Source organism: Quercus robur, chromosome 8, assembly GCF_932294415.1.
Source record: "Quercus robur chromosome 8, dhQueRobu3.1, whole genome shotgun sequence".
NCBI lineage: Eukaryota > Viridiplantae > Streptophyta > Magnoliopsida > Fagales > Fagaceae > Quercus > Quercus robur.
The window spans coordinates 34,378,776-34,402,963 of record NC_065541.1 but is presented as its reverse complement, the minus strand read 5'-3'; the positions used below and the strand labels follow the sequence as shown (position 1 = coordinate 34,402,963).

Below are 24,188 nucleotides of genomic sequence, written 5' to 3'. Positions count from 1 at the left end.
AATCGTAGTCTTGAATTTTTTAATCTCGTTTTCAACATTGCATTTTGCATTATATGGAGGTTGGAGCTTTCCATTTTTTTTTCCCCTAGAGTGACAAGCTTCCAGAACTCTATTTTTTCAATCTCACATTTAAATTGATAAAAAACCAAGATGGCTCCATACTGAATTTTAAAAAAAATACAATTTAAAAAGAGAAGCTTAGCAAATTGCTCCAAACGTCAGCTTCCTTTCTATAAAGCTTTTTAAAAATGCCCCCTACAAAACTCTTCATCCTTCTTTTTTACTCTCTTTATTATTATAGAAGGAAATGAAAGTAGAAAAGATTGGAATGGTCACAGAACATGTTAGAGTCATTTGCAGAGATCAGAACTAATTTGGAAGTATACTGATACTTGTGAATGATTCAACCTATCTTATATCCCCCGATGTACAAAGTCCTCATTTAATCTTCATCTTGTCCTTTTTTCCGTCTTCACTTATCCTTTGTACAAATATAGCCAATTCTGTGAATCTTGATAGTTATGTGGTATAAGATACTGCTTTTTGTAACACTACATAAAGTTACATTCTGTAAAATTTTCTATGTTCAATGTCATTCAACGATACTGCAAGAGTTATGTATATTGTTTACTTTTTCTTTTCGAAGCTGTTGCCTTTGTTAATGCAAGAATATCATAGGGACCAACCAATCCCATAGTCAATACACGGATGGCCGCGCCATATGAGAACTTTCTTGCGAATAAGAAACATGGAGTAAGTTTAGAATTGATTGAGCACTGTGCAGTCCGGTTTTCAGACTCATAATAGACATGGTTGATATCCTGTGAGAAAATAGTAAAGAGAACAAGTCAAGAACAATCAGAGACAACAGGATAGTCAAAATAAGAAAAGAACCATGACATGCCAGAATATTAGTATACTTTGGTTGCAGCTACATTAACAAGGCTCATCATATAGTGGCAAACAAGAATTTGATCGAGAAAATCAAAAGATCTTTTATATGCAGAGTCACCAAAAAAGTACACACTGCAAGGTATCTAATTTATCTAAATCCAAAGTTATGCCAAAAAGCCAAACCAAACTTTATATACACCAGATTTATCATGTGATTAACTTCGCATAACAACTCACCTTTATTTTTTTGATTTCTTGAGGGCTTGCATCATCACGATCGAATGTGATAGGGTGCCAAGATTTTGTATCATTTCTCATGGCAGAATGATTCCATAATGTGTAGGTCAATGATCTTCGTTCAAGTTCGTCTTCAAGTCCACTCATCTTATATAAAACACAAACAAAAGATTTTGAATGAAATGCCCATAATGAAAAATTATATTCTTGATTGTTCCCAATTAAAGAAGGAAACAAATATTATCTGAATCTGAACTCAAAGCATACCTGAAAATAGCCATATTATTCCCAATGAGAATGAGGGACACTAAAGAAAAATAGGGAACACAATATTTATCTATGTACTATTCATCCAGAAGACCAGAAAGAAATTATCTGTGCATGGTAAAGACAATTTATACTGCAATTTTTTTTTTTTTTTTTTTTAATGAAACTGTAAATGTGGATTAAATTAAAGAAGAAAACGAATTGCTTACTGCAAGTAGTGTCGGCACATAATGTTCATCTGGGATACAATTGTGGGGATTCTGAAGTGATGTAAGCCATGGGAACATAAATCTGAAACCAAATTCCTGTTTGGACAAAAGAGGTTATTTATGTCATTTGCCGTTTTAAGAGGCATGAAGTAGGATCATCCTGCATTTCATCTGAAAATTGCCAGAGAGTATTTGCTTACAAGAATTTGCCTTCTCTTTGTTAAGTCTGTCGGTGGCCATCGCTGAAAAGTGAGGGAATTAATAAGTATGCTGTGATTGTTTTGTCTCACATTTAGCAATTAGCTAGAAATTGCATATTCTATATGATGAAGTAGATACAGAACTATGTGTTAGCGAAATTCATCGCCAACCTAATTGCTTTCAAGAAGAGAGTATCATGCAACTTTATTAGATTGAAATAATATGAAACAGGACCAACAAGGAGTCTTCCTGCATACCTTGCAAAATTCCCTGAACACAGTAAAAATTATGTCGTCACCCACGACAATTTCTGCATGTCTTCTGACCAAAGCAATCCACTGAGATCAACATAAAGAAAGTTCATAATAGGAACTCATAGGAACCAATAACTAGAAAAATAAATTGTTTGTCCAATTGTAAATTAAAAACAATTATGATGATATATGGTCTGCCTTGTCTTGTTCTAGAAAACAAGCATTGCTTGGAAGTAATATTAGGACTCAATTTCCAGTTTTTGACTGTTGATAGTGCAGGACTATAAGGGAGGGAAAAGAAAAGTGCCTTTGTCTTACTTTGGTGAGGGCAATTTTTTGAGTAGCATCCAGACAACACCTAAGCTAGTGTATTAGACAAGGTCAGGCCATTCATTTTAAAAGAGGACGTCCATAACTGAATCAGAAATTAGGTAAATGATAGGGAAAGTATTTGAATCAACAATGTGACCTAAATGGGGTAGCATTTCTGAGGCACGACTTTGATACAAAATGTACACTTTCATCTAACAAATTTGCTTCTCGAAATTAAGTTATAGGGTGGGGGTGGGGAGAAGAGGGATGAATAACATTCTATGCAATTGCAATTCCTATGTCTTTATTGTCACAAGTGGTAAGAACTATGAACTATTTTTTTTTGGATGGGAAGAACTATAAACTAAATTGAAAGCAAAGATATAAATAACTAAATTTCAGGGGAAGATATAAAACCTGGGATCCTTTTCGCCATTTCTCCTCTGGTATTGCAGGTGACATCTTTGGATCATAGCGATCTTCATTGATGTTAATAAAGCTAACACAGTCACACAGAGTACATAAAACTCACTAACTCAGCTTAATTTCATTCTTTCTTCCATATTTGCAAAAGACATCAGAGTATTGCTAAACGAATTGATATAAGAAAGACAACTATTCATAGTTTTCATGGACCCAAAACTGCTCTTATTACTACCTGTCCACAAAACTTTTTGGAGAAGACATCACAGCGTTGTAGATGTAACTGAAGTCGTACAACGGTATACAACTGTAACACGAGATTAATAAAAATAAAAATTCACTAATGAAAAATGTCAATTAATTTTGCATCAAGTAAATGCAATAGTCAACAAGGAAAACTTATAAGCTGGTTAATCATTTCAAAAGAAAAAATCAACAAATTATTGGATTAGAAACTACATGAAGAGCATAGCACAAAGCACAAAACAGAAGCATTAGCAATGTAGCATCCAATACGCAGCAGTTCATAAAATTGGATTTAACCTATCAGAGAGAAGAATAAATCTCTGATTGGCTGGATCTTCAAGTGCTTTTTCAAGTAATAACCGCTCTGCCATTATCATACTTGATTCTCCCCAGACTACCTGCCATATCCATATCAATTAAAGTATAAGCATATTAATATTTGGAACCAAATCATTGCATGCAACTAATCTGTTTGGATGACAAAAAAATGCAGGGGAAAAAAAAAAAGAATTTATGTTCAACTTAGGCTGATAAAGATAAAATTTTTCAAGTTAAGAGTCATAAGATTCAAACCTTATTTTCTAAAATTTTCCATCATTTTCTTGGCAGACAAATTGAGGGTAAGCAAAAATCAAATAAAAATATGAACTAGTTCTAGTTGTTTATCAAAGTAAATTAGCTAGAGGCATATATACCTGAATGCTATTGGTTAGCTGTCGGCCATAAAAGAATGCTGAACTTGTTGTTGTCTCATCAAACACGAAACGGGGCTCTGAATGAATATAAATCGATAAATTTGCCGCATCACCATTCTGTAAAGTTCACCAAATCCAGATCACAAAAAACATATCAATACCTCCTCAGTGTACACATACTATTTATATCATAATGATTTTTCTGATACTCTCATAAGTTCTAAATTGAAATTACATGCTTTTAGTAGTTGCAATCAATACCCATTATGTTGTTTCTTTTAATTTTTAATTTTTACGTATTCCCATATGACTTATCCAAATTTTCCTTTTTTTTTTTTTTTTTTTTTTTGATTTGTCTTTTATTGTTTTTATCGCAACCTATTAAATATTTATTAAAGTAATAGCAGCTAGAAATTAACCTTGAAGAAGGCACCCCAGAGAAAATCAAGAGGAAGGTCTTTGCGAACGAGAAAGAGAAAAGCAATCTTTGGAGGGCCTTCAAAATGGTGATCATCATGATAATGTAATGCACTATAACTTGGAGACGTAGAGATTGATGATTGAAAGTGCAGCCTGACAAAAGCAAATAGACAAAGGAAGACACAAAGAAAGATTATGAGGTTTGACAAAAACCTCCACAAGTGGCGTATGGGTGGTGATGCTCGCTTCCTTGACATGACTCAGCCCTCCTCCAATTCTCAATGTTCTCATGCAATGTGTGTGTAGAGAGAGAGAGAGAGAGAGAGAGAGAGAGATTGAGTCAGAGAGAGAGAGGGAATTGAATGCGACTGTTTCAAAGTGCGTTAGAGTGAAGCATTAATGAGGATAGCTGAGAACTGTGTTTTGTTTTTTCTGTTTTTATGGTTGTTACTTGTTACAAAGAAACTGAACAGTGACAAATGACAGTGAAGAAACGTAGCGAATTAAAAGGGATTTAGGTGTCTCTAAATGGGACAATATAATATGGCTTAATTCATACATGGCCTTTCGGAGAATCACTGAATCCAACAAATTTAGCCAATAGCTCTCATGTCGCTGACCGACTCATTCTTGACTTGATAACACGGTCGGCTTTACTATAGAAGCGAATAATGCGGTCGCCTAAAAGGTCCTAACTAAAAAAAAGTCCCCAAATTTTAATATGGAGTAATTTTTTATTGTAAAAATATTAATTAAGCTCGTATATTAGTCAATAAATAAAATGGTATTTTTTTATCAAATGAAAAACAAGAAAAAGAGAGAGAAAAATGCTACATCCATAATATTTTTCACAACAAATTTTATGTGGCAGGTTGTTACTGGTTGGCAAAAAAATAATTTCAATACTGGGTTAAAATTAGAACTAGTAACAACTTAATACTTAGAAGTTGTTGTAAAAATATTGTTAAAAAAAAAAGAGCAATACATAAAATTTTACAACATTTTTCATGACAGTTGAGTTGGTAAATTTTTACTAGTTTTCATCTAAGTCTAGCAAACTCTGGCCTACCATAAATATCATCATTTTACTTACCACTACCAATTTGTCACATCAATAGCTGTGAAAAGTTTTGTCAATTTTTTTTGTGTCTATAGGTTTTTTGAAAAAAAAAAGATCTACGTGGTTAATTAGTAATTTTGCATCTAAATCAAGATAATAGAATTTGAGTAATATTAAAATTTTTTTCTCAAAAAATTTCATATTTAAATATAAAAAAAGAAACTTCAAATTAGTTTTCGCCTAGGCTCTCAAATACATCAGGTCACCCTTGCTTAACAAGTGGCAAAATCTTAGCCTTTCATCTCATTGAGATAGGTGGGATTTGCGGCTCCCACACGGCCAAGTAACCACATCCTATCCATCATTTTTGTGTGAGTTCGGTAAGATCGACGGCCCACGTGCTTTCAAGTGGTGTGATTTTTGTTTGGCCTAATTCCATACCTACCAACTCCGAACCCCTATACATATGTGCCTTCGTTTGTGAATTTATAACATAAATTTATAAGAAAGAAAAGAGAGATAGTGAACAGTGAGAATAAGAGAAAGACCTACCTAAAAAGTTTGTTCTTGAAATTTTGTTTGTGTACGACATAAAGGTAGACACTATAGTCTAATCCCGAAGGAGTTGTTCGGTTGAAAAACTGTTTTACATCGAGCTTTTTTTGGGTTGTATGAATTAACCTTTAAGAATAATGTTTTAATCTAATTCTATAACTCTGTGAGATTGTTCTTAATTTAATTTTTTGTTAATGTTGTTGATTAGTCAAATTAAACTCTGTTTATTGGTAACCATGTTTACATTGATACACACTGGTTCGCTAAAAGAATAATACAACTATAGACTATTGACTTGTAGCACAAAGACCAATAGAGAGGAATCTTGTCATATGTTAATAAACTACAGCCTAGTTATGCATGACTTGCAGTTTTAGGGACAAACAACATGTTTTTCAGTTGCTCTAATTATCAATGTGTTGTTTGGGATCTTTTTGTGGCCGTGACACATGTTGTGTTTTGATAAGTTAATTAGCTAAACTCGGATTCTTTTGGTGTAGTTGAGTCTACTTCTCATGCCCAATGAGTTACCCATTGGCTGCTACCATTGTGTTTTCTCCTAGACAAAAACGTAATACAATGAATGATGTAAATAATGAATTAATGAGACTTTCTCATGTGTTAGTAATTTAAACTTTTAAACATATGCAAATAAATATGAAGAAATATGTTAGACTATCATAAGAAATGTCAAGCAAATGAGCAAGTATATTTGACGATATTAAACGAATATATTCGTCTATACCTAAGTTAATATATATATATAGCTCCTCTCAAAAAAAAAAGAAGTTAATATTTATAGCATTAAATTCATGCCAATAAATTTACTAAGCAACATCATACGAAGCTGTGTACGTTAAGCCAAAGCATTAAATTCATGCCAATAAAGAGAGTAAGGTATTAGCAACTTATCTTGGCCAAAGCGAATCATAAAGTACATGTAGTAAGTTAAGCCTTAAAGGATTCACACTAGCTGAGTGTACAATTGTAACAACAACAAAATCTTGCCAACAAAGCTCCCACAACTTGAGGGAATTAGATGTTAGCTCCAGCAAATAAGGGAAATAAGGAATAATGAGTTGAAGAAGAAAGGAGTACACTTATTTGTGTAGTAAAGAACTCATAAACATGGTTTTCACATTTGCTAAACAAGAAGAAAAATGTTGTAGGATGTATGAATGCTTTAGTGCTTTTCAAATCTGTGTATTGTATGTGTGCTATGGTTTTTGGTGTGGAATTAATCTGATCTCCCCTCTCATATTTTGAGTTTTTTATTTATTTATTTATTTATTTTTTTATAATTTAAAAATTAATAATGATGACGCTTGAATCACTTGAGGACCTGTTGAATGAAGGGAAAGTTAGTAATAGCCATTGGGTATTTAGCTTTCCTCTTAAATGAGCAGGGCACAAAATGAAAATGTCTTAAAAAAGATATTGCTACTGTTTTATCTTGAGTTGAGAGTAGTAAGATGGTTGGCTTAGACGCCTTAAAAACTGATTATTTAAAGGGAAAATCCCCATTTCAACAGCCTTTCGTTAATGCTAAATGAGCCTAGTTTTATGGAATGAATGATTATGTTAGATGAAGCTTTACTGCACAGCAAATATATTAATGTTTTCACGAGTTTTTACACTTACTTACACATGACATCCATCACGAGTCCAATAATCTCACATTTACTCCAAGCTCTTTCTATTTTCCCTTTGCTACTGGTGAATGGTGATAGAGGGAAGCACTTCAATTCAATTCAAGTTTGATGCTGTTCTAGCCGTAGGCTTTTTGTGGGCTTAAGTAATTTCCAAGTACCACACGGACCAGGTTAGTGGGCTGACATTGTGTGCCCAAATTAAATTAATTCCTATTGCTTATTTGGGCTAAATTCGCAGGCTTTAAGTTGATTTTAATGGGCCTTGGACTGAACTTTATGGACTTTTTTTCTTATGTTAATTTGCTGTCCAAAAATGGCCTCTAATACCTTGGAGCATTAGCATCAGGAAATGCTACTTTATTCTATTTTACCATCCCAAAAAACTATTTTATCAATTATACCATCCCATTTTACAATACTTCCAACATCTCAAACTTTTATTTTTCTATTCTACTTATTAAAATAATATACCTACACAATAAAATAATATTTCTCCCAATCACCATTACAATAAAATATTAGTTTTTTTTTTTTTTAGAATTGTGCTATAATGCAATTCTAAAGATAGAATTGCATTGTAGCACTATTGCAAAAAAATTTGCAATACTTAGCAATAGCATTTCCTGATGCAATACATTTTGGGGCTTGAAATGCCAAATATCTCTTACATTTGGCATTAGCATTCTCCAATGCTAATGCTCTTAAGATTCCATGGCCTTTTTTTGATAAACTTTCCCCTTATCGTTATAAAAAGACACACAAGCTTTTATCTTTTTATCAATTCCCTACCAACTTGGTTATAGCTAATAACTACAACTTCTACTAAAAAATTAACATATTTACACATTTTGAAAATTTAATAGTCGAATTGATGTTCTTTATGTTCTTAACACACATGTTTAACTCACATTTAAGTTGGGTTTTCAAATTGATATTAGAATTAATTGAGTGTAATTGTTTCTATTCTTTAATATGTAATATGAGTTTCTCAACCAAAAAAAAAAAAAAATGTAATATGATGATACAACATGTTTGGATTGGAAGGGTAAAACTTGGATTTTACACCACATCCTTATAGAATTTAATCTCTTGTAAAAATTCACATTTAATAAAAAGATATTGAATAGAATTGTAACCAAACCTTGTCCTTCCCTTTATATCTAACCCTTATTGTGTTCTAAACTTCCAACAATATATTATGTTTAGAACTTTTGTAGAGATAATCTTGTCCACTATTACTAGCTTCTGCATTTTCATCAACTATCATTCTGTTCACTACCAAAGCCAACCCTTCCCCCAATCAAAGAATTTCTTATGTTGTAGCCACCAAATCAACTATATTCTCCATAACTCCTAAACTGATAACAAATCCTCTATTGAGACAACACACATCAAATGGTTGTAGTTTGGAAGTGATAGCGGAATTTTTTTTTCCAATTAACCTTAAATTCCTAACAATTTCGTTAGTTGTTAGGTTTCAAAAGTTTTTGAGAAACTTGCATCTTGAGTTTTTAAAACTCGAGATCCATGCAGAACTCGAGCTTTTAATACTCGAGTTCAAGATGTTTTCATTCACTGACATGGACAAATTTGCCACGTGGATGAAGCCATTTTACCATGTAGAAATCGAGTATTATAAACTCGAGTTATAGATACTGGATTTCTGACCAATTATATCATCACCTCGCTCGTCACTCTCAAACTTTCAAACTCACTCTTAAACTTTCATACTCGCTCAGTCCTCTCAAAGTCACTCTCAAAATCACTCACTCTGAAACTTTTAAAATCACTCACTCTCACACCCAAATTAGTCACTCAAACACTCTCCATTGTCAAACATCGAAACCCACCCAAATCACTCACTCTCACCCTCAAACACTCTCATCCTTTAGCATCAAAACCTTCACCGGCAGCCACACATTCAGACAGCCAGACACCGGAGATGTTCACCGAAACCCTCTTAAGGTATGTTTTTTCCTTTCTATGTTCATTTATAGTTGGACCCGATTTCTTTGTTCTTCTGAAGGATTTTATTTGGTTTGTACCCATTTTTTGTTTGGTTGTTGTTAATTGGCGTGTGTGATTGATGAAAAAAATGTTGGAAAGAAATGATTTTGAGTTGGGTATTAGAGTTTTTAAGGGTACAGTATTGAGTTAGCTTTTAAATTTTCATATTCTTTATATTCTTTAATTAATTTAAGGTTTTGGTTGATGAAATATTGTAGGAAACAAAAAGAAAATTATTTAGATATTAGGTTCTTAGGGAGTGCTATGTATGAAGTGCTATGTATTCTCTGCTCAAAAAGAAAGTTGGGATTTTTTAAGTGGGTTATGCTAAGGCAATGGGTTGCATGAATAGGGGTTTATGTGTGGTGGTCTTTTTTGGGTTGGTGTTGATTTCACTGCCACATTTTGTGTTAGGTTCACCGACCCAACTAATAGTAAAGAGCAAAATCACATTTTTCTATTTATGTTTGTTCAAAGTATTCTTTTAGTTTGTTTGGTTGTCAGGAATGTGAAAATGAAAGTTATTGAAAGTTGCTTCTTTGATTAACATTTCATTAGAGGTTGTTTGGCACAACATGGTACCCAAGAAGGCAGTTTTCTTTGTGTGAACTTTTGGTTGGGTAAGATTTCAAACATAGCCTTTTAAAAAGGAGTGGCAAATTTGTTGATCATCTTTTGCACCATTGCCATCTTTAACTATGAGTTATGGTCCTTTGTTTTCTTTTATTTTTGGGGTGCATTGAGTGTTGTTGTCTTAGGTGATAGATGGCTTTTCTTGTTTGATAGAGGTGCATGGAAGGCATCATAATAGTATTGTGTGGGTAGTGGCTTCTCATTATGTGGTTAATATGGATGGAGTGGAGAGATTTATATTGGAATTTAAGTTATATTGAAGCAAGCATCTTATTAGAGGTTGCTTCAACAATGGAATTTCTTGTTTACATGTAATCCTAACAAAATTATTATAGCAGGTAGAGTTAAATTGTCAGTAGATAATTTGAGCTTGTAATTAAAGGAAGGGGTAGGCTTCAAAAGTGGTACACACCACATGCTTGTCTAGTTAGGCCACTAGTTGCGTACTCAATTTTCATAGATTCATGGTGCCCCATGTGATAAACATTTTACTAATAATTTTTTTATTTTTTATAATCAAACATTTTACTAATAATTTTCATAGATTCATGGTGCCCCATGTGAAAATTTAAGAGGATTATTTGCCTTTGTGTAATTGTAGCTTTTGGATTCAAAGACATTATGTGGGAGTGTTCAGACAACAACACAAGTATGAGTATGGTTCATGCTTTTAGTTTAGTTTAGTTGGGATCTATGTTTTGTATTGAATTTTTTTTTTTTTTTTTTTGTTGGGCACGATGTTGGTTCTCTCATGTGTTATTTGGACTCTATCTAGTAACATTGGAGTCAAATTATGATTGAATTTGCTTAGTTTCTTCATTTTTGTATGATTTGTTTTATTTTTCATATGATATAATCAAATCTGCTCTTATTATATACTAGCGGCATACTCGTATTAAATCTACTTTTCAAACATTCTTCATACTTTGTAAAATCATTGATCATAAATGTTACGATGGGTTTAAATGATCTTACAGTAGCACTCTTTGCAGTATGGACCCTCGGATTGGTGAGGAGCCAGAGATCATGTGCCCTGGTCCCATTGATAATTCAGTGTTGGTGCAACAACCAAATCATCGATCAATCGACATTTGTAATGGTAAGGTGAAATATCTAGTTTTAATAACTGCTTTAATTTTTACGTTCTCTTTGACTTTTAGCAAGTTCTTTCAAAGTTGTATATCTAGTTCTAACAACCGCTATAATTTTTATCAATTTTGCAGGACCCGAGCCCACTTGAGTGTTGTGGTCTCTCTAAAGAGATGGCAAAGATATCAATGCAAGACAATTGGGTGATAGACATTATCAAGTTGGTGGGGCTAGAAGGATTGTTTAGGGCCCCATCCAGAGAGATAGATCATGGCCTAATATCGGCCCTAGTTGAGTGATGGCGGCCAGAGACCCATACGTTCTATCTTCCATATGGTGAGATGTTAATCACCCTACAAGATGTGGAGATCATTTTGGGACTTCCTATAGACAATGAGGTCTTGGTTGGGCCGATTGTTGGGAGGTGGGGGGGGGGGTTTGGAGGACTCTGTGCGAGGAGTTGCTTGGTTTTGAAGTTTCGGGGAATGACAAAAAAACTTTGGTGGGGCAAATAATTCTCATTAGTTGCCTTGTTGAGTGCATTGTAGAGCCATTGCCTTAGAATGCAACAAAAATTCAGATACATCAGTATGCCCGGTGCTATATTTTAGCGCTATTAGGGGATATGATTTTCATAGACAAGTCGGGAGATAGGGTGCATATGTTATTTTTGGAGTTCTTGCGGGACCTTTGTGATCTGCCATAGTATAGTTGGAGTAATGCTTGCCTGACATGGTTGTAGAGAGAGTTATGTCGGGCAAGCCATAAAGATCATTCGCAGATTGGTGGGGCGTTGCAATTGGTCCAATATTGGGCATGGCATTGGTCCACTATCGCGAGCAATTAGTTAGAATGCAATCAAGCCAGGTAATAATATACAAAAAATTTTGTTGGATTATGTGAATATGGAGTGTGAGTTTCCAAAGAGTCATAACGGCCTTCTTTAGCTATAATCCTTCCTAACATGGTAAAAAAGGAATTTTGTTTAGGGTTTTGTGTGTGTGTTGTTAAAACGTCTGCCTCCTCCACCTTCCCATCATTTAATTTGTTGGTAAAGCATATTTTTATAATCATTATTATTATTATTTTGGACTTGGCACTTTGCATAATTTGTCACTTGGTGTAATCCAAATTCTGTTTGCTTCTAAAAATTTTTCGTTCAAAGTATGATTTAACAGCGTTTTGAGACCATTGCAGAAAAATTCTCAAATGCAAACCCTATATCAACTATTTTGCTTTGGCCTTGCCCTGACTAAGTTCATTTTTTATGTGCTGGGGGAAACATGATTATTAAACCCCAAAATGAAGAGAAATGGGGAAAAAGAACTCATAATTAACTCTTGGTATGGAAATGTTATGCTTAAATAATGTCCTGTGCCACTAATCTTTGTTATAACTTTTCTTCCCCATCTTTCACCTCCAAATAATGATAATGCTTTTAGGATTTATGCTCTTGTATTTAGTCATTATTTATAATCTTCAGAATCTTTGTGAGTCATCTTAATAATGAAAAACTACAATTGCAACACTCATAATAATTTGGCGAAACTACACTATTGATCCTATTTTTTTTTCTTCTTTTGAGAAATTGTTGTTATTGATTGTAAGCTAAGGCTTTTTGTTTAAAGCTTTAGTGGCTAGAATGCTATATTGTTACTGTAGTTTTAGTATTGTACTATTTTAATTGAATTGAAATTTGATTCATACACAAATGAAATGAATAAATAAGTTCAACCAAAGAGAGCTTTGAGATTAAAGAAATATCTTCCATTATGGATGTAGATAATAGTGTTACAAATTACAACTCGTGGTAATAATACTTAAAGAGGGAAAGAGTTATTTTAAAATCCTGATCTTAAAATCTTGATCTTAAAATCCTGATCTTAAAGTCTACAAACCCTGATCTTAAGATCTTTTACATATTATATGAATTTAATTAACTAAGCTTATGATTTTGATGTGACAAAAGGTTTACCACTTAACCCAAGAACTTCCAGGCAGTGGGTGTAAATCCATTTTGGGCTATTAAGTTCTAGTGCCCCTCCATGTCTATAACAGCACATGAACTTACCTGCCCATTGAATAAGTTAAAATCATTGGAGAGTTACTCAAATCCAAAAACAAAATATGAAATTGGTGGGATATCAAGTACTCTACCTTGTTAATGTTTATAGATGCTCAATTTTGCCTAAAAATACTACTCTGACACTTAAATATGTAAAAGTTGTATTAGTCCTAATATTACTCAAGTTTTTGTCATTCCACTAATGTTAATTAGTTCCAGGTGCACAAGCTAGGTTTACAAATAAATTAGGTATAAAGATAAATTATATGAAATAAAATTCTTGGTAAATTAACTTAACTAAATAGAATAGATTGAAAATAACATAAGAGCAGGTAGAATTTTTTAATACAATGTCATGGAGGCTTGGATGCAATCTAGAAGGATTATTTCTATGGGGTCTAGGAAGAGAGTTGGAGATGGCAAGTCTATTTGGATTTTATGATCCTTAACTACCTAAAGAGTGTTATGGTAGAGTGTTTTCTCTCCCCTTACACTTCTTCCTGCCGAAGCAAGAGTTGAAGTTCTTATTAACTCTAACTTGTGGTGGTGGAATTCCAACCTCATAGACCAATATTTCTATCCTCCTGAAGCTCAAAAAATTAACTCCATTCCTATTTGTGCAAGTGTGCAACTCCACAACCATATTTTTTGGTTTGGTTGAAAGAAAAAAATGGGCATATTCTGTCAAAACGGGTTGCCAAACCCTTTGTGAAGAATCTACACTAGACCAAGCTTAAACCTCCAGTTTAGAGGCTCAAAATATTTTCTAGAAACAATGTTGGAAACTTAAATTAACTAGTAAGATAAAACATGTTATTTAGAATTCCTGCTCTAATGCTATGCCCACAAAAGCTAATCTATACAAAAGAAAAATTTTGAGTGATTCTATTTGCTATATGTGCTCTTTGAACAAAACTCTGTGAATTGAATTCTGATTGACTTTAGTGTATGATGAAAATTTGAAAGGTGAAAAATAAAGCATCGTAAAAGAAAAAAAACTGTGGATAAGGACAACATTGTTGATTCTTATGAGTCTAATAGTGCAATAAGAGGTTTCTTGACAAAAGAATTTTTCTTGCATTAGTGTACTTGGGAAAAAAAATGGAAAACACAGCTTATAGAATGACGCAGATTAGGAAATAGGAAATTAGTGCTAGTGTTAAACATAACATGATGTTCTCGACTGCTCATTAACTGAAAAAATATTTGTGACATAATTTTTGCTTAGGGTAAAGATGATGCAGTTGTCAATGCTTATCATACCAAAATTTAAAACAATGTGCAGAAAAATTACTATGTTTTGTTGTAATCAACTATGCTGCTCTATTTTAGTTGTTGTAGAGATAGTTTTTTAAGTGTGTATTTTAATGATTCATGCTACATTCTTACATCTTCCTCTTTCCTCTCTTTTGATAGATTTTGACATGTCTAAAGCCCAAGAAGAGCATGTTTTGGCTATACAATATCTTGCTCCCAGATTAGTTGCTTTGAGAATTGAACTTTGTCTTTGTCATATGAGTGAAAGGTCATTTTGGAAAGTCTACTTTGGGTTTAGTGATGGGTGAGAGGTTGCTGGGGGGGGGGGGGGGGGCATAAGAGGGCTTATTTTACAGTCAACTACAAATTATTTACAATTTTACCACAATTTGAAGAGTGAATTTTATTTGGACATGTTGACTTTTGTGATTAAAAAGATTTTGACCTCATTTTCACATTTTAGACCATGTTCACTATCACATTTTGTTATTGAATTTTGTTTCACATTTTAAGATGTTATCATAATTGTTTTTTGTTTCTATTGTAGATTATGTGGTAGCCATATGAGGCAGACTTAGGCCACCTTCTTGCCTTCTGCGTTGTAGGGAGGGATATGTGGAGGGCAAGGGTGCCACTTGTGTGTTTTTGCATAGTAGAGACACACCACCCAGACCGTGTCCTTTGACAGTTTGGGTTGGCACAGGAGGAGCCCGCCCTTGTTGACACCAGTTCAAGACTACATGCGATAGACTTGCATGGGAAGGTGGACAAAAATTGGAGGGAGGAATACGCACCGTATATCCGAGAATGGGATACTCGAGGAACACGCCATTGCTACTCATACAATCTATTAACCACCTCCAACAGCTTCACTAACAGGCGTCATTGGAGAGGTCAAAAGTCAATCTACAATGAGCGAGTTATATCATTAGTTTTTCTGTCAAGAGTTTCCATGCTAGAGTGATCTATATCATCTAGTTGGAAATCTAACATGGCAACATCTATGAACAATCTCAATTCTCAAACTGGATGCAAGTAAATATTGCCACATGTTATTATTTCTTTTCTCTTGAAGATGTATTAAGATTTGAAGTCTTATGATAATCACAAGTATAATTGGTTTAAACTAAGATTTGAATTTGAACATTTGTGTAATATTTTAGTTTATTTCGTGTATGCAATAAAATGTTACGGAAGGAGCCTTCTTATCTTGCGTATTCTGAAAGCCCATATTTATAAAAGAAAAAAAAAAGTAGAACTCGAGCCTATAAAACTCGGGTTCTACAAAGCGAGTTTTAAAAACTCGAGATAGTACTCGAGGTTTGTAACATCTGGTTTTTAGGCAGAGAGCATACACTATATTTTGCTGAAAAACACTCAGTGGAATGAACAACAATATTTAATAAACATGTTTATTAATGTAGACTAATCATGTTAGGAGACAAGATAATAAACATTAGGTAAACATAGAATGAACAACAATTATTTAATCGATCTAGAACTTTGTATTATCTTTCACTTACCTAGTTTGGAACATGACCGCTTGTGGAAGCGCCACAGGATTGCAGACATTTTCTGCGGTTATGCGCAAAAGCATGACACAGTCCACATGTCTGCTTGGGTTGACTCTCTATCAAATCTGCATTCTCCCTCTGCCTTCTCGGTTCTTGATCCTTATTCTTCACTTCATCCATCTCATTCCTTATTCTGACTTCACTAGTCGACCTTTGGCTCGCAACAATTCTAGATTAGGCAACCACTTTGGCCCCTTGGGATCTTTCCACGATGACTTTGACTTAGGAACCACGCACGTGAATAAGTGTTAAGGGCATATTCCAAACTATAACATGGGTGAATATATGTGGTCGAATCAATGTTTAGCAGATCACATATTCTAATTGCATGTGAATACGGGATCTTAATGTTTTGTCATTTCCCACAACTGCATGTTCTTTCCAGTAACCGAACTTCATAATTGTGGTTTCCCCCTCCAGTGCTATACATGTTGCGTGAAGTAACTACTTGATATATTGCACGTTCATTGTTAAATGCCCTGCCATAGTGTTTCTCAGATTTACGCCTATTTTCCAAATATGTGGACATGGCATATGTACTCCATCTCTTACCCTCCAACAAATCATTCTTTGTGCCAGTCGTGGAAGTATGCAACAAGTTTGGACCAAGTGAACTCAACTATTGCGACAATAGGAAGGCCCCATGCATCTTTTAGTACACCATTGAAGCACTTTGATATATTGGTTGTCATTGCCCCAAAATATCTCCCACCATCATGTGACTGGGTCCACATATCCACAAACTTGCTCATTAGGTAGGTGTATGGAAGATAATCTTTTTCCCCGCCGTTCTTCCTCGTCACCTTCTTGTTCTTCCTAATGACCTCAATTTCCACCTACTAAATGGACTCCATTATATTATCAAATTTAACTGCTTGAGTAGCATATCCCGCTTTCAACGCCATTGGCTTTAGAGTTGAGTTCTGAAAATGTGTGTTGAAGTTGCTAGCAACTTGTCAAAGACAATATCTATGAAATACCCTCGTTCTTCCACCTCTATCTGTAGGCCAAGCTGCAATGGCGTTTTTGATACCAAGATGTTGATAAAAAATTATGCAAATGCCTTCATCAGGTATCACATTGCCAATTGTATCTCTGAGGCATTGTAAAAATCACCTCCAACTGGACCCTGACTCACAATCCACAATAGCAAAGGCGAGAGGGAATACCTTGTTGTTAGCATCGGTTGCCATTGCAACCAACAACTTTCCTTAATATTTACCATACAAATGGGTCCCATCAACACTGATAATCGGCTTGCAATATTTGAATCCATCAATGCATGGACCGAAAGACCAAAACACATAATGTAAAAATACGGTGTCATCTACATTGGTGGGTGTGGTACGATAGGACACTTGGGTATTCGGATCCTGATCAATATATGCCATTAACAATTTTTGCAACCTTTGGTAAGACTCTTCCCAATTCCTAAATATCTTCTCAATCGCCTTTTGTTTTGCATCCCATATCTTATAGTAAGAAGGCTTATAGCTATCATATTTTGACTCTATCATAGATCTGAGATGCTTAATTGGGGTAGTGTGATCCTCACATAACTTCTTAAGGATGTCTGATGCAATAAAATTACAAGTCATCATTCTACCATCATTTCGCAATCTAATCGGTATACACGTGTGAGGACCCACATACACAGTGACCATCCATAGTCCATGGAGATTGAGCTTCATGACTACCGCGACATACTACTTGCATGAATCATCAACACATTTCGCACAAAGTTTGACCTTTGTCGACCTACTGATCATAAAATGTTTGTTTTCCTTGAGGGCATAAATTGCGTGCTTCACCTCCACTCTATTGGCAAAAGTCAACCATTTGCACAAATTCATCCCCTCTCTCCAAGTATACACAAATGGTATCTCAATATTTAAAGAATCAACCATATTTTCCCAAGTATTTGTAGAAAATAACACGGTAGGAGGTGCGTAGGTAAGGATTGTGTTCATAATGTTTTGAACACTAATAACATTGTTTGCATTAGGTTCACTACGGTAAAATATCTCATCGTCATCAATGTCCCTCTCAAACTCCTCTCGTTCAATCCTTTCTTCATACTTATCTCTATCGACAAAATCTTCACCATTAATGGCAGTGTTATCATCATCATTGTCATCATGAACATCATCATCCTTTACCTGTGTAAAATACTCATATTGAGCATTTGGAATTGTAACCTGTAAACTTGTGGTTGTTTGTTGGATTTCCTCGATACCAACTTCTACACACAGCTCCAACTGTATGTACAACTCAATACCACTTACTTCGGATATTTTCTCAAACTTGTCAAATATGATCTTTACATGTTTGTCTGCTTCTATCGCCATATACTTGTAGTTAATCTGGTGCTTTAGGACTTCATGTGGAGAATGATAAGTAATTTGTATGTTGTGCACAGTAAGATTTACACACAATTCTTTCATAACTATCATCTTCAATTCATCAAGTGTCTTCAATCTACGATCAATTTGAGTATAATAGCACTTTATACCTAGCCCTTCAAATGGAAATCCCTTGTTCGCATTGGCATTCTTAAGCGGACCACTGTAGTATAGGATTATATCAATTATAGTCATTGTGAACCTGTTAGAGTCAAGTTACTATGTTAGTTAGAAAACATTTTTTCTAGTCAAACTACACAAAGTACAAATTCCAATTCATTCAAAGGGCATGAATTTCATTACACATTCGTTACACATTTCATACCCAAATCCTTTTTCGATCATGCTAAGATTACCCATTTCATACCCAATACAAAAAAAGAAAAAAAAAAGAAAAAGAAAAAAAAAAGAAAAAGAAAAAAAAAAGAAGCCAAAATCCTTGTAAAAGTATACAAGATTTTATCTAATAACATACCTATAACATTTACATACCCAATACAAAAAAAGTCATTTCATTACACAAATAGCATGAATTACATACCCATTTCATTACAATTCATTGGAAGGGCATGAATTTCATCACCCAACAACAAATAATACCCAACTGCAATGACAATCAAATCCAAACCCTTACCTGAGACGTAAATTTGTTGAGAGGGAGGAACAGTGATAGAGAGAGGCAATATGGTGTGAGATTAGAGACCAGTGGTGTGAGAAGTGTGAGTGTTACGGGTGAGTGAGGCAATGAGTTGCTGAGGAGTGTGAGGCTGAGTGTTAAAGGCTAAGTGTTATGGGTGAAAGAGTGTTCAGTGACTTATTGATACGTATCTGTGTTTTATAAAATTTTGCCTAGCAAAAATCGAGTCTATAAGACTCGAGATCTATGTGGCATAATTGTATTTCTCAAAGAAAATCGAGTCTTAAAGACTCAGTTTTACTTTGTAAAACTCGAGTCTTTAAGACTCGAGATCTATGTGGCATAATAGTGTCCAACTCAGCAAGTAGGAAGTGAGTTTTTAAGCTTCGAGTTTTATATGGAACTTAAGTTTCTAATACTCGAGATGCTATTTTGCAAAAATCTTTCAAACGCGTTTTAACTTACTATATTCTATCCCCTTACTATGCTAGTCCCCAAATATCCCCAAGTGACAGCTGATGAAAACGGTAGACACCATGTAACAGAAGGAGAGAGCTTATAAAAAGCATCAAACAAAGATTCAAGACGGTAACATGAATATAAGAGAATTGAGAGCAAGGACAAGCCTTCAGTTGAACTCATAAGGAGAGAAAACTCTACAATGAGCGCCGAAGTTGCACCAAGTATTTAGTGACAAGCTGTCTTGTGATGTGGAATATATTTTAGCACATTGAGAAAGTCTGCCAAATTATTTCCGGCTATAATTTTGCAACAGTAAAATTTTTGACTCTAAGCCCTCCCTCAAAGTCTCCTTTTATAGTAAAATACAACTCATAACTTTCTTGACCACTTGTTCCGGCCAATATGGATTCATATACTGCATCTGTATTTCCTATTGATCATGCTGAACAAAGTTATAAATGATGATTGATGAACAAAAGAGGAACTCAAATGATAAAGCTGAATAAGAGTCCATGAACAAAGTAGTTTCACTATAAGAGTAACCAGATTACAAGTATGCAGTTTACATGTATCCAAATTCGTGACAAGGGAAATAATATTGGTCATTTGATATCCTATTTCGAATTTCCCATCAGATATGCTATTATGCATCCCAACACAGCACCAGCAACAACCTGTTACATGCCAAATATAAATATTATTAGTACCTAGAGATCATTATATAAAAAAAGAACTAAATTTACTTAGCTTCTCCCTCATAACAAAATGGTCATTCAACTTTGCCCTTGGTACCTTTACTTGACCATGTGAGGAATATTGTTAAGGTACTCTTGCTTGAATCAAATATGACCAATAATGTTTGGTCTTAGGCCTTACAGTGGGATTAGAAAATAAGACAAATATTAGTGATTGAATCCATACATGGCGAATAATATTCCTTCCTTTTACCTAGTACCCTGTAAACTTTTCCAGACAATAACAGGTTACTTCCCTCCTACTTCACAAAAATGGGGAAATAATGAACAGTGAACTGGTTACTTAGCAACCTAGAGAAGAGAGAGAAGAACATGTTGAAAGATTTTCCATGAGAAAGTGGGAAATGAGTGCTGCACAAACACGAGTCTCAGGAAACATACATTTCTTTAACATCGACAGGGTGAGAATCTGTTGAAGATCAATTGAGTGGTGTGACAGTGGTGAGAGTGGAAGAAAGTGGGGACAAGGATGCCAGATGAGGGAATTTGGTGGTTGGACCAGGAGGATGCAACAGTGGGGGGAGTCGACAAGGTAGGTGAGAAGGGTGCGGGGCAGCAAGAGGTGAGGTGGGTAAGGAGTAGTGGCAGAGGATGGGGCTAAAAGAATAGGATTCAGTCAGGTTGATAAGATAGGACCCTATACTCAACTGAATTATTGGGTGAGTGAAACCATTGGAAATAGGTCAGGCCAGGATGATCAGGTTCCTCAGTTTTTTTAAAATCCCTATTTTTATAAGCCGATATCAGTGTTTTTCCTTCCTTCAAGGTAAAAATGCTAGTTCTTTATTGGGATTGTAAATTTGGTTACCCAAAGAACCAATTCATCTTGGGATTTCATTATTGCTTAATTGTTCTTGAAAATCCTATTTCCTTATTATTTCAAGTTTTCAACCAACATTGCAAATCTTTTTGTCCTCTCTATACTTTAAATTGACAAGCCATCCCAGCTGTGAAATTTTAAAACATGCATCAGATCACATATAGCATAATGAACTGGTGCAAACATTTATGCCTTAGGATGATTAGCTTCCAACAGATTCAGTGACAATAATATCATAGTCAAGTTGAAAACTGCAGAACCCGTGATTTTAAATTAACTCATCAACAACCAAAGACATGAACAATGTTACCAGAGAAACACCAACAATTGAAATGAAATGCAGTAAGATTACAATAGACCTGAAGTGGAGTATGCCCTAGTGAATCTCGTAGAGGTCTTATGTTGGATAAAGGATGTTCTGAAGGAAGTTCACACACAATTTGATTCAGCAACTGCAATGAGAACCATATAAGAATCACAGAAAACAATATAACAAAGAAATTTTAATCAGGAAAGGACTTTTCCTCACTAGCTAAAAGCAGGCAACAAAGTAGAAGCGTGAAGACTTATATGAGGAGCTTACTTCTGCTTGACGACCAGCATGAAGTCTGACCCCCGTGGCATCATACATCACCTGCAAAATATATTAAAACAATCAATCATGTACATCTTGAATTTATGGTAACTATTCCTGAATAAACTAAACCTATTCTCAAAATGATGAGATACAACAAAAAGATGAGAAGATTCATGATATCATGAAACAAGGAATTAGGGGACATGGTGTTTTGAAATTCCACAGAAGGTTGACACTTTGGACTTTAATTACAATTTTAAAGGTCTTCTACAACAATGGCAATGGCAGCTTAGAAGCAAGGTGCAATTATGGTTAAAACTGATGAAACCCAGATCCCTAATATCCTCCATTATTGAATAAATAGAAGCACTCAAAGTGAAATTCATAGCTGCAATACTGAACTTGCTAATTGGTTTACAAAAGGGTAATCTTAGTGAGAGCAAAAATCAGTAACAATTGAGAATAATCAGGCAATAAGAGTAGAAGTAGATGATCAAAGAATGATAGGGAAAAAAAATGGTTTGGTTAGTGAGTGAGTGAGTGAGTGCATACAACACATGCTAAGACGACAGCAATGGCAAAAGTGGATCCCCCAGTTCCCTCATGGAGACCTATAGAAAACGCAAGAGCAGTGACGGTTGCAGAATGGGATGAAGGCATTCCACCAGAATCAAGCATCTTTTTGGTATCCCATCTCCTTTCTTTATACCTGATGATATCTAGCAAAGAAACACATAACTCAAAATTAGTTAATTAATTAATTAATGTGAGGTAGTATTATTTCCAAATTAAAACAAAAAATAAAAAAAAATTGTGCTGTTTTATTATGCAAGTAATTAATGAATCAATCAAAGTGCATCATTATTGCAAACTCCTCTCTTAATCCTACTCAGCTCAGAAATTAATTTCAAGACCAATCAACTTTTTCAAACAAAAGAAAAAGAAAAAGAAAAAGAAAACAATAAATTTGCATGCATTGAATCTTTCTGTGTGTTTCTGTACAACAGAAAAAAAGTGTTAAACCAGCAAAACACACAAATGAAAAAAGAAAAGAAAAGGAAATGATAAAAATAGTGGTGGTGCAATTGCAAATAATAAGGGAAGGCATCAAACGGACCAGGTGGTGAAGAGCTTGAGGAACTGGGCGAGAGCGCCGGCGAGGATGGCTGACAAGAGAGGGAGATTCCAAGGGAGCAACAAGAAGGACGGTGTTGTTGCTGTTGCTGTCGTCGCTCCGCTCCCTGCCCCTGCCCCTGCGCTCACCTCCTCCATCTCCGACTCCGAATCACTTTGTTTATTATCAGATGACTTTTGTTGACTTCTTATATGTCCAATTTTTTTTTTAATCTTTTTATTTTTTTAAAAACACAGAGAGAGAGAGAAATGTTAAAGACGACAAATCTCAGAGAAGAGAAGACTGGAATTTAGGTAATTTTATATATTTATATTTATATTTTTTTATTATAGGCAGACAGGTCAGCCAGAGGTGGATTCTTTTGGGTTTTTGCTACGAAGAAACAAGCAGAGAAGGTTGAGAACGGTTTTTGTATCTTCAAATTTCTTTCTTTCTTTCTTTCCTTTTTTTTTTTTTTTTTTTTTTTTTTTTTTTAAATTTCGCATAGTAAATCTTATACTTGCACATGCGTTTAGAGAATGTTTGTCCACTAAGAAATAACCAAATGCTTTTCCACACATGTTTCTTAACCTTTCCCTTATCTTTTTTTTTTTTTTGGGAAAGGTAAGAGGCCGAGTAAATCTTTTTTTTGTTTCTTAACCTTTCATTTCGTACGGTATTCAAGGTATCACTTCCTACCAACGATAGATTCAACTTTCCAAAAACTCATCCAGTTATTTATTTATTTATTTATTTATTTAATATCATTGTGGAAAAAATACCTTATATTATGTCAATCTTATACTTGCACATGCGTTTAGGGAATGTTTGTCCACTAAGGTAGCGTTTGAATCAACTTATTGCGCGTCTGCGTTTTGTACATCACTTTTTCCTTTTATTTATTTATTTTTTTTCAGCTGCAATTGTTAAGCTTTGAAACTTATAAACTTTACATTTCAGTAACTTTTTTATTAAAAATAAATCCTACAATATTATTCACATATTTAAAAATTATTTTACTACAATATTTTCAATTTTTAACAAAATAAATTGTATCTAAATGGACTTAAAAAAAAAATCAAATGCCTTTTTCACACATGTTTCTTAACCTTTCCTTTTCTTTTTTTTTCTTTTTTTTTTTTTCTTTTTTTGGGAAAGGGAAGAGGACGTGTAAATTTTTTTTTTTGTTAACCTTTCACTTCGTACGGTATTCAAGGTATCACTTCCTACCAACGATACATTCAACTTTCCAAAAACTCATCCAGTTATTTATTTATTTATTAAATATCATTGTGGAAAAAATACCTTATATTATGTCATTGAGAATTTTTCTACTGTTTAAAGCAAACCTTCGTTGGCAAACTCACAATT

General features: G+C 34.3%; 2 protein-coding genes across 2 annotated transcripts; both read right to left on the bottom strand.

Moving 5' to 3' along the window:
- Window positions 1-422: 422 nt before the first annotated feature.
- On the bottom strand, window positions 423-4,423 carry LOC126693964 (glycosyltransferase BC10-like). The gene is made up of 10 exons (XM_050390008.1): window positions 4,158-4,423; window positions 3,739-3,855; window positions 3,341-3,441; window positions 3,033-3,104; window positions 2,792-2,873; window positions 2,066-2,146; window positions 1,808-1,849; window positions 1,608-1,703; window positions 1,132-1,278; window positions 423-821 (listed from the first exon to the last, which is right to left on the bottom strand). The coding sequence occupies exons 1-10, from the start codon at window positions 4,413-4,415 to the stop codon at window positions 615-617; spliced, it is 1,203 nt and encodes a 400-aa protein (XP_050245965.1). The 5' UTR covers window positions 4,416-4,423; the 3' UTR covers window positions 423-614.
- A 15,621-nt stretch (window positions 4,424-20,044) lies between these two features.
- LOC126695311 (uncharacterized) lies at window positions 20,045-23,091 on the bottom strand. The gene is made up of 5 exons (XM_050392007.1): window positions 22,821-23,091; window positions 22,256-22,412; window positions 21,710-21,760; window positions 21,486-21,578; window positions 20,045-20,225 (listed from the first exon to the last, which is right to left on the bottom strand). Exons 1-5 carry the CDS (start codon window positions 22,973-22,975, stop codon window positions 20,166-20,168), a joined length of 516 nt encoding a protein of 171 aa, XP_050247964.1. The 5' UTR covers window positions 22,976-23,091; the 3' UTR covers window positions 20,045-20,165.
- Between the last annotated feature and the right edge of the window lie 1,097 nt (window positions 23,092-24,188).